This window comes from Chamaea fasciata, unplaced genomic scaffold (genome assembly GCF_029207755.1).
Source record: "Chamaea fasciata isolate MVZ Bird 193981 ecotype frontalis unplaced genomic scaffold, bChaFas1.0.hap1 SCAF_6, whole genome shotgun sequence".
Taxonomy (NCBI): domain Eukaryota; kingdom Metazoa; phylum Chordata; class Aves; order Passeriformes; family Sylviidae; genus Chamaea; species Chamaea fasciata.
This window is the reverse complement of record NW_027094091.1, coordinates 29,378,300-29,393,121: the sequence shown is the minus strand read 5'-3', so window position 1 is coordinate 29,393,121 and position 14,822 is coordinate 29,378,300. Positions and strand designations below refer to the sequence as shown.

Genomic DNA, 14,822 nt, shown 5'->3' with positions numbered 1-14,822 from the left:
AGATAATTTATATCTTTGTAGCAAGTCACACAGAGGACTCTGTCCTTAATTGACATGCTGGTCACAGGCTGTATAGTCAAAACATCAGCAGACTGCTGGTTGAGAGACAAGAATGGAGTTTTTTTGTTTGTGCTCTTCTCTGAATTGCATACTACAAGTGAAAAGAAATTTTGCCCAAGATTCATATAAATCAAAAACCTTGGTGTTTTGCCCAGGTTCCTATCCAGAGTGTGGTTCCTTCTCCTGTATCATGAAATTCATGCAATCTTTCAATTCCTAATGGTGGTCCACACATGTAACTTTTTAGCTCTTTCCTTTAAAAGTTAAGGTTTGGTTTCCAGATTTGGTCCTTGGAAACCTATTGTTACATATAACATAAAAAAGCAAGGCTTCTTCATCTTGGTTGGAGGGAAGATGGCATCAGACAATCAGTCCCCAATTGTGTGTTTTGGCTCCAAATTAAAATTGAATATTGGGAGTACGTGTGTTTGGGGTGGAAGAGGTCAGAAAAGGAGACATTCTTGTATATCCCATGATGCCATTTGCTAGGCACTAAAATATATTATTGTGAGTTTCAGATGTGACCACAGAAGCAGTGGATCAGTAGTTCTGCCTGCACTATTGGGAAATAAACTGGAGACAGAGTTATCTGCATAGCCTCTTGTCCCCTAGGCAATGCCTAAGAGAGACTTTTTTACTTTTTCATGACCATTGGCTCTCACTGAAATTAAGATGAGTCACTTTTTGTCCAGTTGATGCCTCACAAAGTTTATATTCTTTATTATTTATTTCTTAAATTTTTCCTGAGCAGAAGCTGTCAGTTGTGCTTGGAGGCATGGAGATTCTGCCACTTGAGCTGCTTTGTCACTCTCAGAGCCTTCATATTTCTTGGGAAGTTTGAAAGTCCCCAGCCCTACAGCATAAATTTCACAGAAAAGCATGGACTTTATGCAGAAAGACAATTTCTTTCCATTGCACAGTAAGATTTTGCTATAGGAAATTTAGAAAAAAAGTTGATAGGTACTTAATAAAAGAATAATTTAGTTAAAAAGACTTATGAAGGAAAACGTAAAAGTATTTAATTGATTTTTATCAGCTCTAGTTTTCAGCCCAAAGATCAAAATTTGGCGTAAGGAGCTTGGCAGACAGTTTTCCTTCCCACCCAAGGGTTCCAACAGGGGGGGAAATAAATATTAACCCACCCTTAATTTTGTGCTTGGGAAAACTGAACTAAAGAATTTAGTAACTTTCTCATGCCAGGAAGCAAGTAACAGATTCAAAGACAAAACTTCAACTTCTAGCTGAAAGTATTTTTGCTGAAGCACAGCAACTCCTTTGATAGCAGTGCATTGCAGATGAAAATATTTGTGGTAATGTTGTCAATTCAAATATTTTATAGTCTTACGTAACAAGAGCCAAGTTACCATAAAATCAGGAAAAAATACTCCAGCTCCCTCTTCATTATTGCAAGCTTCAAAGAAGTAAACTGTATCAGTTTTTGGATGGTTTGAGCAGTAAAATACAGTAAACTTGGGCAACACTGCAATGTGTGCATGCTGTGAACCGGTGACATGGCAGATGAGACACTGCCACCTCCTGGCTACACTCTGCTAGTAAACACAATGCTGAGCCAATATAAAATCAAAGCAGCTCTTTAAAATTAAAACCTTTATGCTCTCGCAGAGGAATCCTGCCTAAGCTGTGGGGGTTTTGTGTTTAGCCTCGCTAAGGAAGTTCCACTCAAAGTGTCGGAAACAGGGATAGCAGAGGCTCAGCAACGCAGTGCCCTGCAATAGACTGTGAACAGATCCCCAGTTCATAGCCCCTTGTGACAAATGTTTCCTATTTGTGCCTGACTTAAACCCCTCTGATTTATTGCTGCAGACCACAAGGTTTGCTTTGAAAAGATTCTGCTACTGGCTTTCATCTAATTTTCCCTATGTTTTTCAGCTCAACGCAATGGCAAACAGAGCAGCAGGGAAGGGATATGAAAATGAAGACAACTACTCCAACATCAAGTTTCAATTCATAGGCATTGAGAACATCCATGTTATGAGAAATAGTCTGCAGAAAATGCTTGAAGGTAATATTCCTCTTCATGGGAAACTAGAGGAAAGAATTGATCCTTCTGTCAAAGAAGTAAGAATAACTGCTCTGAAATCAGCAGCAGTGAAAAGGAGTATGGAAAGTAATCTTTACCTGTTGCAGCTGCATGCAATGGGACTTGCCTGCTGGCTAATGGGACTTGTGCAATGGAGCATCATGGGAAATACTGGTTGGTGATTTCTTAATTGTGAAACACCTTGTTTCCTGGCTGAAATCCAGATGTCATTTCATGATAAAATGAATTTTAATTACTTGCACCTTGCTGCTACTATGTCTTTTTTTGAAATTTACGTTTTGATGGTGAAATGAAAGAAATCCCTTATAGCTGACTTTGAGGCTAGTGGAAAATACCGATTGATTTTTTTTAAAGCTCAGAAAAACTGTGGTGTGATTTTTATATAAGGTAGTCATGCATTTTAGACTGCAAATTTTAACAAAATTACTCATGCTCTGTAGAGGACATACCACATCAGGTCTAGTAATGAAATTCACAGTCAATGGGTGTAACCATTCATCACCTTCAATATCCCGTGGAAATTAATAACAATTGCCTTATAAATGCTTAGCAGTATATAAACCAGCAAAGTTGTTCTGCCATTTCATATTTGCAATACTGTTTAGAGGTCATCTGGGAAAAGAGCAAGGATAAATAAGCCATCCTTGACCCTCAATGGCTTGTTGATTTTTAACAAGCAAATAGGAAAGAGTGCTCATTTCACCATGTCTCTGTATTTATTTCATATTCACCACCAACAACTTCCATCACCTCCCAAATCACCTTCGTCTATCTTATTCTTGATTTGGTGCTCTGCCCATGCTCTTTTACTCTTCATCTGTTTCCCACCAAGTGCAAACAAATGTAAATTTGAAATCTAAGAAGGGCTCAAATTTTCCGTGATAGGGAAGCCATGCTTTGTTTTCAAATTAGAGCACTTTATGGAAACCAGCACAAAGTGTGATGCAGGTAAAACATCCCCTCTCTTCATGAGAGTTTTCTTGGTCTAAGGGTCTCAGGTGGGAAAACAGGAAGATTTTTTCTTCACTAGGAAGTCTTGTTTGGCTAGGAGAGAGACTGGATGAGTAAACAGGTCCCTTTATTTGTTCAACTCAAGACTATCAAAGTTAAAATAGCAAACAACCAGTCTGGCTGCATGGGCAGTGCTGTGTATAATTTTTGAGCCAAAAGTTCATGCGAATGGCCCATGGCCCAAACTTGCATGTAACAAGGTAATTTCTAATGTATTTAACACTTCAGGCTGCTTGGAGGGCGCAAATTCTCGGCATCTATTTTCAAATAAGCCATATGGTTAAAACATCTGCTTTTTTTACTGGGTTTTATATTTGCTGTGTTGAAATCTCTCGTGTAGCAACTTGATTGATAAGATTAGAAATCAGAGAAGTTTAGGACTTTTTAAAAGAAAAATCCTATGACTTTCAGTGTACTAGTGTACTTCAGTTTCCTTATGTCAGATGCTATGTAGTTTTTTATCTTTTTCCATTTGTATGTGTCTCTTAATCTGTTTTTCAGACCTTTTACCTGACTTGAGCATACAAAGAGACCTAGAACCAAAAAGGCTGTCAAGGATGATGATAACACACATTCAATATGGCCTTAAATTTTTATCAATGAAAACCTCAATAATATATTAATAATTATCAATTACTGATGTATTATCAATATCAATATAAAATATATAAGTAATTATAAGAATACATAAATAAGATAGCAATATCACTGTACCTATGGGAATCTTAAGTAAAACACCACACTGCTCTTTAAAGAATGGGTCTGCTGCTCATGATCCGTTGTAAGATTTTATATTTTAAAACACAAATGAGGCTGATGAAAACTGATTTTAGTTTAATGTGAGCTGTATTGTTGCTTGGAAGTATACAGCATGAAAAGAGGACATCAAGATATAGTTGGCCAGATGTGTTGCTGAAATGTAAGGCCAGTTTCATTCAATTTACTGGTGCTAAGCAGAAGTCAAGAGCAAAGGATCTTCACATGCCAGACTGCAGATTATTTTCAATATACAATTTTAAATAACTTCCAGTGCTGAGTTTGAAAAAAAAAAATTCTTCAGTTTTCCATTAGAAAATGCACTTATATTAGGAATGTATTAATTTCAATTATGAATTGAAATTAATATTATAAAATTATATATATATATATATAAATAAAATTGGGGGGGAAAGCTGAGGTAAAAATTATACTTATAAAAATATCAATATTTTATTTGAGTAGGTAAAAATTAGTTTCAGCTTTGTGATTTTACTGACTTTATTTCAAGACAATATATCTTATTTTAATATAAACTTACCCTGGTATAATGTTGATTTTTGGCAAATTATACCAGCGTTATAAAATGATTAAATTTTTAGCATAAGTTTATTTCAGAATATGCAAAAAATGTCGAGATTTGACTGTACTGTGGAAGTAAAATGCATCTCAACATGATGGAATTTCCCTTCAGAGAAAAAAAATATATTTTCCTCTAATGCCTTTACTATAGTATGGATTTTTATTTTTCTCCATTTATAGATGGGTCGACATGAAGACCCTTGAGATAATTTTGATCCTGTGCACAAACCTCCTTGAAATAATTTTAAACATTAGAAGGACATTAGACGGCCTTTTCTTGATAAGGATCTAAGGTCTGCCTGAGGCTGCTGTTTGGCCTTTGGGGTGGGGTGGGCTGTGCTGCACATCCAGCTGAGACCTGACTCCCGTGTGCTGTGCACTGAGCTGATGGCCCCACATGCTCCCTGTCTGTATTTAAACAGCAAATATGAGCTTCTCCTCCCCTCATACCAGGAGCAGCACTTGCTGATATAGGAGCAGCCCTCTGATCCTTGGACTTCTGTGGCTGATCAGCCAATAAGAAAACCTGTGGGATGGCCCACAGCAGCTATTCTTTCCTCTGCTTATAGCTGTCCTGCCAGAAAGGGGGGGACTAGTCCAGCATACCCCCCTGGTACTTTTGCTGGTGGAAGAGGCAGTTTCCAACATGTACCCTGTTTCTTCCTCCCATCCTGGGACATGGGCACATTGCTGGAATTCTCAGAACTCTGCCCGTTGGCTCTTGATTTTCCTGTGCATACACTGTGCATGAAGCAGGCCGTATTTCTCAAAGATTTTGGTACCTTTTCGGCTGAGATGAAAATGCCTTTCCCCCTTAGGATAAGCCTCATAACTGAATTCATAATTGAACTCAGAATTAAGGTCCAGATCGGTTGTCAAAGTCATGTGAAATATACAGGGTATGCATTTAGGACAGTATGAACTTTGCTCAGTGAAGTGATCAGTAAATATTGACTCCAGTTTGGGAGTGGGAATGAGCAAAGCACTGTTTCAGCCTTACCTTGGGCTTTTGTAAACAGAGACAGCAGCTTCAGCCAGAATTCAGCCACTAATTGGTCATGCTTCCATCTGCACAGGAACATTAATCATGTGAAAAGCTGTTTGCTTTCAGTGCTGCTATCTCTGCATCTTTATAAATATCCTCCAAAAATTACATTTAAAATAACCATCTGGAAGGGGCCTTACATATAAACATTGCAAGACTTTGTATGGACACATTAGGCCATTTTGCTTCTGAAAATGGAGTTAGGACAGTCAGATAGTTCAGATATGGTATAAGCTCTGTCTTCGGCTTGTAAAATTAAATTTCAATTACACTGAAGGAAAATAAAGCTATGCCAGAGGCCATAATGGCCATAAATAACTGAGTCTTTTAAGATTTCCAGACCACAAGAGACTTACTAAGACATCAGTAACTGACAGATCATACATTAACTCAGTAAAAGCCATGTTTTTCACTGTACTCTGAAAATTAATTTCAATGGCTAATATCTTTTTTCCTTGAAAGACAGTATAACTCTACATGGATCAAAATAAAGATGGAGTCTATTTATGGGGTGAATTTAGCATCTTACTGTTGAAAATAGATTGCGCCAAATTTCATTGAGTATTTGTGGATTGAGGTACCTTATTTCGATTCTGATTGCTTTTTTCCTTCTGATGCCACAAACTCTTTATTATTAAATAACAGATACTTAGATACAGCAGAATAGAAACAGAGTAAAAACTGAGCTATTGTAATTTTTGTCTTCAAATGTGGAATAGGGTTCAGAAGATTTTCAGGAAAATATTTTCCTTGATGGATTATGTCTTGTCCTCACCATCAGAATACTTTTTGACTCCAAGTGAAGCTTTAGTAAGGTTTAATTCAGGAATGGAGAAATGTGGAGTGAACCACTTTAACTCAACCACCATCATCTGTGGTGATGCTGGGAGTAGGATTCAGTGGCACCATTTAGGTGTCTGTGTGCCTGTCCAACAGCAGAAATTAAATGCTTTCTGTTTCCAAGCCCTCATCATTAAATACATGAACTCCTCCCAGGGGTTTGAAAACTTCACTCCAAACACATAAATACATGCTTCACAGAAGGATGGAGTTGGATTTGTTTGCTATAGGCTTTATGACAGCTTCTCTTTTAAAATTAAATCAACATATTGGGTGAAATTTGACCCAGCCCCATTTCTTAAATTTATCTGTTTCTCAAAGGTTACATTTGACTGAAGTAGTTCTTCTTTTCAAAAGATGCATGTTTTACACAGCGAATATCTGAAGAAGAGGTAACTCCAAGGCTGAACAGTCAATGAAGCTTAAAGGACTCTAAATACTATACATTTAAAATGTATCTTATATTGCAGTTTGTGAGCTGAAATCACCTTCAATGAGTGACTTTCTGTGGGGCCTAGAAAATTCTGGCTGGCTGAAGCACATCAAAGCCATTATGGATGCTGGCATTTTTATTGCGAAGGTAAAGTGTGTAAAATGAGAACAAAACTTGGAGTAACCACATACACAAAATGAGGACCAAATTCTCTGCTTATGGGTAACTTCTGTTATCTCTTCAGTGATGTTATACCTGAAAAAAGCCCATCTTGCAATGCTCTGTGTATGAGGAGGGGTGATTCTTAGGTGCTGTTGTGTTGATGTTTTTCTGTAGTAGTAAACAAAAGCTTGTGTTCTTTTGCACTGAAGCCTCTACTAGCATGTCTTGGTATGTCAGACATTTGAATGCCCTTACTTTCCTCCCCAACAGTGATTGTTACTGTTTCTTTCCCTATTTGCCCTGCCTCCTCCATGGGTTTCTGAACATTTTCTTTGTGGAAGCAGTAGGTGTAATATATGTGTATAGCTATATATAAAGTATAATACATTATGTTATACACAATATATAGCTACTGTGTTATGCCCTCTGAGTTATCAGGCAACCAACCAAATTCACCTCTTGAACCAACTCCTGTGTATTACCATGGCCAAACTCTCTAGCAGCTTCTGTTTTTCTATACTTGAGAACTCTTCCAGAAAACAGTTTTGGGTTTAATAAAAAAATTATTTCCCCTACTCCCTGACAAAGTAATGTAGACATTTGTCATCTGGCAGCAGTAGCTTTAATTTTGTTACCCCCTACCTTGTGCTCTGCCTTTTACTGCTTCAATTCTTATTTCTGAGATTACAATTTTTTATTGGCCTATTTATTCACTCACATGACCTACTGCACACAACTATATAGATAAAACTTCGTGGGTTTCCCTCCTCACTAACTGCTTGTTTCTCTTGCATCGCTTCTTCCTTCTCAGTAGGCAACTGTAGTTTCTTACCTGAACATCAACTGTACAATAAATACACGTATTATTTCTCCCAGCCCTACTACTTTTCATTAGCTCATAGAAATAATGTCACTTACATTAGCTTTGCCGGTTTTTCCCCAGTGGCTAGTCTCATTATCCTTTGTGCATATGCTTCCTAGCCTAGTGCCTTCTCAGACATGCATTCTGACCCATTCTTATTTGTACAGTTTTCAGTTCTCAGTTTTTGGTCCTCTGCCCACAGGGGTTCTATTTTGGGAGACTACTTCTCTCTTGAGATAAACATAGATAATTTATTATTATTCCTCATTCCTTATTAAGTCCAAAATTAACCTAAATGGGATTTTTTTTTCCTAACAGTATTTTTCCTAACCTACTTTATTTTCTACTTCCTAAATTTAATTCTCTTTAGAAATGACAAAGGCCAAAACCCTTAGAATTAAAAAAAAACCCCGCCAACCCTCAAGTTCTAAAACTAATACAACACCAGACTCTGGAGAACTCTGTACAATTTCTTCTTTATGTGTTTATGCATAAAATGGAATCCTCTCTCCCCAGTTATTACATTAAAGATACTGATAAAATCTTGCTTATTAGATGTGGAAGTTTCCCATTACCACAGGCTTCCCCACAAGCCTTTCCAGCATGTCATCAGTGCAATGCATTGTGCTGCAATAATACCCAGGCCAGTGATGGCATGGGAAGCAGACATTGCCCTTAATGACATTACCATCATGATGAAAAATTAAGAGCCATATTGCAAGTATGGCTATTCTTTTAGTGGCATATAAGTGGCATGAGATGTGTTGGATCTGAATCTGAATCTGCTGTAAGTAGTTGCCTGCTCTGACAGATTGATGTATTGTAACTGAAGTGAATCCCACACCTTCCTGTAGTGGAGCATAAACTGGTAATTCTCAACCATCACATTGCATGGCCTGGGGTGAATTAAACTTTTCAAATTAGAAGAATAACACTGATTTTCAAATGAGATAAATAACACTTAACTCTATTTAAGAACTCTGTGGTAGAGTAAAAAATGAATGACCTTTCTCAGTTCCCAAATTAATACTCTCTATATGGCTGTGGTCTCCCTGTTTCTCTCCTACCATTGTCTTTCTCACTGCCTGTGAACTTTCTGACTTTTTCTGTATCCTTAGGCTGTGGCTGAGGAAGGTGTGAGTGTGCTTGTTCACTGCTCTGATGGCTGGGATAGGACAGCCCAGGTTTGCTCTGTAGCAAGCCTTCTATTGGATCCGTATTACAGAACTATGAAAGGATTCATGGTAAGCAGGGTCTTTCACAGAGTAAATGAAGTATGGCATCACTTAAGATGAATATCTTTGGTTTTAATAGGAAATAAACTGTCCTAAAAATATACCCTTGTTTTGGGTTGGTTTTTTTAAATAGGAAGGAAGGCTTCTATATGTTCATGTTAAAGTCTCCCAATTTCTCTATGAAACATTACTCAAGATGGGGATCAGTTGGTCACCTATGTTTGTTTTTTTTCCCTATCGGTGACCAAGAAGATTTCTCACAGCCTGAAGAGCTTTTGTGCAAGCAAGAATTTGTATTCATTTGCGGTGAACATTTTTAATTTTGAGCGTCAGAAGTGTGTCTTTTCTAGACATTAGGTTGCAATGAGCAGCTATATTGGAAAATCTGTTCCTTTCCCACGTCAATCAGTAGTAGTAAAGCATCTAGAAGTGGTTATCAAGTTACTGGGCACATGTTAAAAAGATGTTTGATACATTTATAAGTTCTATTTTAGAAAGCAATGAAAGAAGATATTTGAAGTTGTGCTGAAATACTGCCACCCTCTCTGCATGCGTAAAGAGTGCTGTTTCCCTGAGCTGGCTCATTGGATTTTTCTGCTACTTTTGAAAATTATTTAGGATTCTAATATTGCTTGCTTGCCACTTTTTTTGCTTATTCTAAGAATTAACTGGGATTCCAACACTGTTTGTTTACACCACTCTTCTGCCAGCTTCAACATGTCAGCTACACTCCACAACACTGAATGCAATATTCTCATTTTAGGTGTTAATTGAAAAAGACTGGGTTTCCTTTGGTCACAAATTTAACCACAGGTAAGGCAGTGCTAAGGTTTTCCTCTCTATATATGTATATGTTTATGTAGTCTGTTATCTGCTGCCATTCCAGTTTTACTTTGATGCCTTACAAAACATAGCAACAGAATGCCCCAGGAAACTGCCATGCCCTTTTCTCCAACTATATAATTTAGCTGCCTGGAGAAGTCTAAGTGAAGTATTTCTATATATTCAGTCCAGAACTCCTAAGGGGAATCCTGCATGCTGGTCTTTGCTGTTGCTATGAGCATTGAGAGGTCCATATGAGTGTAGTGTGTATTTGGCTTGCAAAAGCCCTTTGGACTCCAGCAGATCTTCTAGTAGTGACAAGGGCTCCCACATAAGTCCCTGTTCATCAAAGGGACTTCTACATCTTCAAGGCACTATTTAATCTTAAGTATGTCTGAGTTATCTATTATATAAAATATACTCTTCCTGTTACGCTCTGTTCTAAAAAAACCAGCAAGATCCGCTCAGAAGTGTCAGGCAAATTGGAAAGTGATTTATTTGGACAAGTTATTTTGAACATTGATCCAATGTAAATGCTATAATGTAATGAAAATGTTTTACAAACTTAATATTTTAAACACAGATACACTTTCACATTTTCTTTCTGTCATGACTTTTATTTTCTGTAAAAATTAAACATCCAATTTTTATATTGGTGTTTAACTCCATTATATTGCTTGATTTAAATATAAATTTGTTATAGTTTAAAAAAACCAACAAAAGTCAGAAAATCTGTGAATCTTCACAGCACCTGTGAAATTCCAGTAGGAATTACTACATTTAATATGATACTGTCAGTTGTTTATGATTATCAGTAGAAAAAGGTATTATGAAATGCAACGATCACTGATAGCTTTGGTTTGCTATGCAATATTGCTGTGTTTTCTTTGATGGTAATAGAAGTTTCAATTTTAGATGTTTATGAAATTCTACTCTGTACATATAAATGCACATACATTCTCCAACCCCGCCCAAGCAGGATAATTGATTGAAAATGCTTCTTCCTATTATGTAGACTTACAGAATACTTCTTTCTTTTATGTGATTTTTTATTTTCAGGCTCCTTTTCTTCATTGCAAGTAGTTCCAAGAGGCATTTTTATACACAGAAAGTTTCATGTTCACTTGACAGTCACAGTAGCATGTAAACATTTCCCACTTCCTAGAAATTTCACCAAGAGAGGGCAGCTTTAATCTTTTTTCTGCTGAGGTTATAATGTAGCTCTCCTGCTCTGTTTTCTTGTTTGGGGAATAATCTACTATTTAGAGACTGTCTTAGGACACACCTTTGTCATTATGTCATTGCAGCCATTTTTCTGATAACTTATGTTACCGGGGTATAATTTATATGGATAGCTACTTAGGTATTTGCTTATTTAAACATGGCTATGCAGCAGCCAGCCTTTTGTCGCTGTAATGTAACAAGACACCCAATAAAAGAGGCTTTTTTTTTTTTTTGTAATTCTACCTCCATTCTACTTCATGATTCTTGCATCATTTTTATAAGTAAAAATATAGTAGTAGTTGAGATTTTAGAAATGAATGCCCAAGATGTAAATTGCACACTAAAAGTGAAGGGTTTGTTTTCCTTAGAGTTAATTCAGTTTTCTTACAGGAATTCAGGTTATAATTGGATGCATCTTGCCTTGTTTCAGGTATGGCAACTTAGATGGAGATCCAAAGGAGATATCACCTGTTATTGACCAGTTCATCGAATGTGTTTGGCAGTTAATGGAACAGTTTCCTTGTGCCTTTGAATTCAATGAAAGATTCCTCATTCACATACAGCATCACATCTATTCTTGCCAGTTTGGGAATTTCCTGTGTAACAGCCAGAAGGAGAGAAGAGAGCTGAAGTACGCAAATGTTTTCTTTAGTAGCATACTTATGTATGGGGTCTGTGGCTGGTGGTGTATTGAGCAATCAGACATTCTCCAGTTTGCTTGTAGGTGTTTCATAAGGCACAGGATGCCTGTTGTCTGCTGGCAATGCAGATTAATACCAAAAAAAGTTGATCCTCTGCAGTATGGCTGTGCTGGGAGCATAATCCATGGCGTGTGAGACAGGGATTTGTGAAAATTGACAAGAGCATTATGCCTTCAGCCATGTGGGCCTGCCTTTACTGCAGCCTTGACAAAATACAAGGCAAGCTGACCCTGTAACTCTAAAATGATAAAACGATAGTAACCCTAGTTAAGTTCTTAGTTTAAGAATCACTGCTCATCTGTGTTTTAACCTGTCTTCGGATCTCATGTCAGGACATTTTAGTCCTGCTCTCTTAGGTACTTCCTTATGACCAGCCTTTTTGTCTGGTAGCCCTCCCTAGGACTGACTGAGCAGACTGTCCTTCCGCTGTCTGGCCCCAAAGCAATTGTGAATTAATCTACCTGCCCTGAGGCCCAAAGAAAGACAGCATCATCATTCCTGGCAGTGCTCATGTTTGGATCTGCTCCCCAGGGCCCTGGGTCCTCAAGACATGATGATATCCATTGCTTTTCTCAAGCAGCCTGATCATGTGAGCAGTAGCAATGAGAGGCTGGTGCTGGTTACTGCTGGCTGCTGCCCCTTTCACTGCTCAAATGCAGAGCAGCCACAGTGCCACAGTCCATTTAAAATCAAAACCTTCACAGATCACCACATACCAAGACCTAACTGTGTAAGAAATTGCAGCTCAGCGGGATAGGAGTGCTTTTAAATGTGAGGGTCTCTTTAGTGCAGAGATCAGTCTGAAAGCAAAGATCCTCTCCACCTCAAAAAGGAATCAGTCTCTCCACCTACTCACTCTAGATGATTTTGCTTCATGGGAAATGGCTCAGATTTTGCTTTTAGTGACCAACAAGGGAATATGGGTCTCTGTTTCTCTATTCTTGTAACTTAAGTCTAATTCTGTTAAGGAAGCTGATTGTAAACCGGAAGTATGGAGGACAAGAATGCTGCATCTAAGCTTCAGCTATCCCTGAATTGTAATAGAGGTTTAATTTATTTTTATTTAACATGTTGTTTTACAGAATCAAAGAACGAACGTATTCATTGTGGGCTCACTTGTGGAAAAATCGTGCTGACTACCTGAATCCTTTATACAGGTCAGACCACAGTCAAAGCCAAGGGACCCTGCATCCACAGATAGCTCCATGCAACTTCTTGTACAAGTAGGTAGTATCACTTGCTGCTGGGGATTGTAGCATGGGTTAGTACAGAACAGAATGCCTTTGTATATAAGTATTTCTTGTTCTATAAGGCCATTTATAGAGGGTAAATTCAGTCTCAGATGCAGTGTGTTTGTTCCTTGTGTGCCCATAGTCAGCCAACACCTCTGTACCATTCCACAACAGAGTATTAGTCTGAAAAGAAGCTTAAGATTAAAGCTATATTGATAGTTCTGTGTCCTAATTTCATGGTTACTCACTTCTTCCACTGAGAAATGCCTCTTTCAGTCCTGTTCTCATCTGTTGTTTCTAAATTTATAGTTGCTTTAACTTCATCCATTCCAAGATTTTGTGAGGTTAGTTTGGATCAACTGGTGTCAAAAGTAAAAAGGATCAAGAAATCATTGCTAAAACAAGTATTTTGTAAAAAAACCCCAGACTTTCCCTATGTTGTTATATCAGGTAAAATGAAATTAAGTATTTCCTGATATTTTTTCAAAATATAACAAAATACTTCAGAAATGTTACTACTGACACTCTGAGTTAATTAATTATGCCATTAGTCTTAACAAACTTTGGGAGAACTTGAATAGAAATTCATTAAAACTGTCATTTAAGTAAAACTGAGCAGTTTGTTTTCCAGTTGCAAGTAATAGCACCTGTTAAAAAGTCAATAAAATCCTAAATTACAGAAATTGAATTCTTTCATGTCTACTATACCAGGTCACATCCACTTTAAAACAATTTAAAAATAGTCATTAATCATCTTTTTTGGGATAGTGGGATTTATAAAAGAAGTACTGATACAGCAGATCCTCCAATGGCTAAGTAATCCTGTTGATTGTAATCTAATTACTTGGGTGCGTAAAGATTTCCACGCATGAGCTATCAGATGATAAACTTCAGGGGGAATGTGATTTAAATAGTACACTATTGGGATAGGAATAATAAGTCACCAAGCAGCATGCACGTGCTCCAAAAATATCTGTCAGCTACTTGGCCAGACAGCTGCAGTGGACAGCAGGGCTCAGCTACTTAACCTGTCTGGTGAATTGGTTACACACTCAGGGCCTGCCTGTGGCCCTATTGCCAGCAAGGCAGGAGGAGCACCAAAGCAATACTGAATTTCAAAGTTGAGTTCATGGGAAGTTGAACAACAATTGAGAACTATGAATATGAAAAACTGTTGTTACCATTGGTTATTTTATAGGTACCATTGCTCTAAAGCCCATAGTGTAGAACAAGAAAATAATACAAAACAAAACAAAAGCCTGCAAAATTCTGCATTCAGTGAACCTTTCTCAGTTGTGATCTAAACTACATTCACCTTTCTTTCTATTGTGTATCAGAATTAGTTTGAGCTGCCTATGTCCAGCTGCCTTATGAGTTGCACCTCCAGGATGGAAGAAATGCAAATGAACCTTGCTAAATAGTCTATGAACTTATGTGTATGCACTCTAATGATGAATAAGCATGGATAGATCATTTAGGACAATATGTGTCAATATATGAAAATATATGATAATATATGAAAATTCCATTTGGTGAAGTAGCCTCCTGAAACTTAAATGCACACTGACCTTGCCATCAATTCCAGGTTCTGGAGTGGTATGTACAACCGCTTTGAAAAGGGGCTGCATCCTCGACAGTCAGTTACCGATTATCTGATGGCAGTGAAGGAAGAAACTCAGCAGCTGGAAGAAGAGCTGGAAGTCTTACAAGAGGTAATAAACAGCTGAGCTTGATACCCCAGACTTGGTAACTGATGATAAATGAAACGCAGCTCCATATGCTGCAGAGTCTCCTA

At 37.6% G+C, this 14,822-nt stretch overlaps 1 protein-coding gene across 3 annotated transcripts in view; it reads left to right on the top strand.

Moving 5' to 3' along the window:
- MTMR7 (myotubularin related protein 7) overlaps nucleotides 1-14,822 on the top strand; it is a 42,991-nt gene that overhangs the window by 24,490 nt on the left and 3,679 nt on the right. For 2 of the 3 annotated variants that reach the window (XM_066185825.1, XM_066185824.1), the window contains 7 exons: nucleotides 1,951-2,083; nucleotides 6,827-6,936; nucleotides 8,932-9,057; nucleotides 9,812-9,861; nucleotides 11,525-11,725; nucleotides 12,878-13,018; nucleotides 14,613-14,739. In XM_066185825.1, coding sequence (XP_066041922.1) covers nucleotides 1,951-2,083; nucleotides 6,827-6,936; nucleotides 8,932-9,057; nucleotides 9,812-9,861; nucleotides 11,525-11,725; nucleotides 12,878-13,018; nucleotides 14,613-14,739 — 888 coding nt within the window. The remainder of the gene's footprint in view (nucleotides 1-1,950; nucleotides 2,084-6,826; nucleotides 6,937-8,931; nucleotides 9,058-9,811; nucleotides 9,862-11,524; nucleotides 11,726-12,877; nucleotides 13,019-14,612; nucleotides 14,740-14,822) is intronic. The other variant, XM_066185826.1, reaches the window with a different exon arrangement.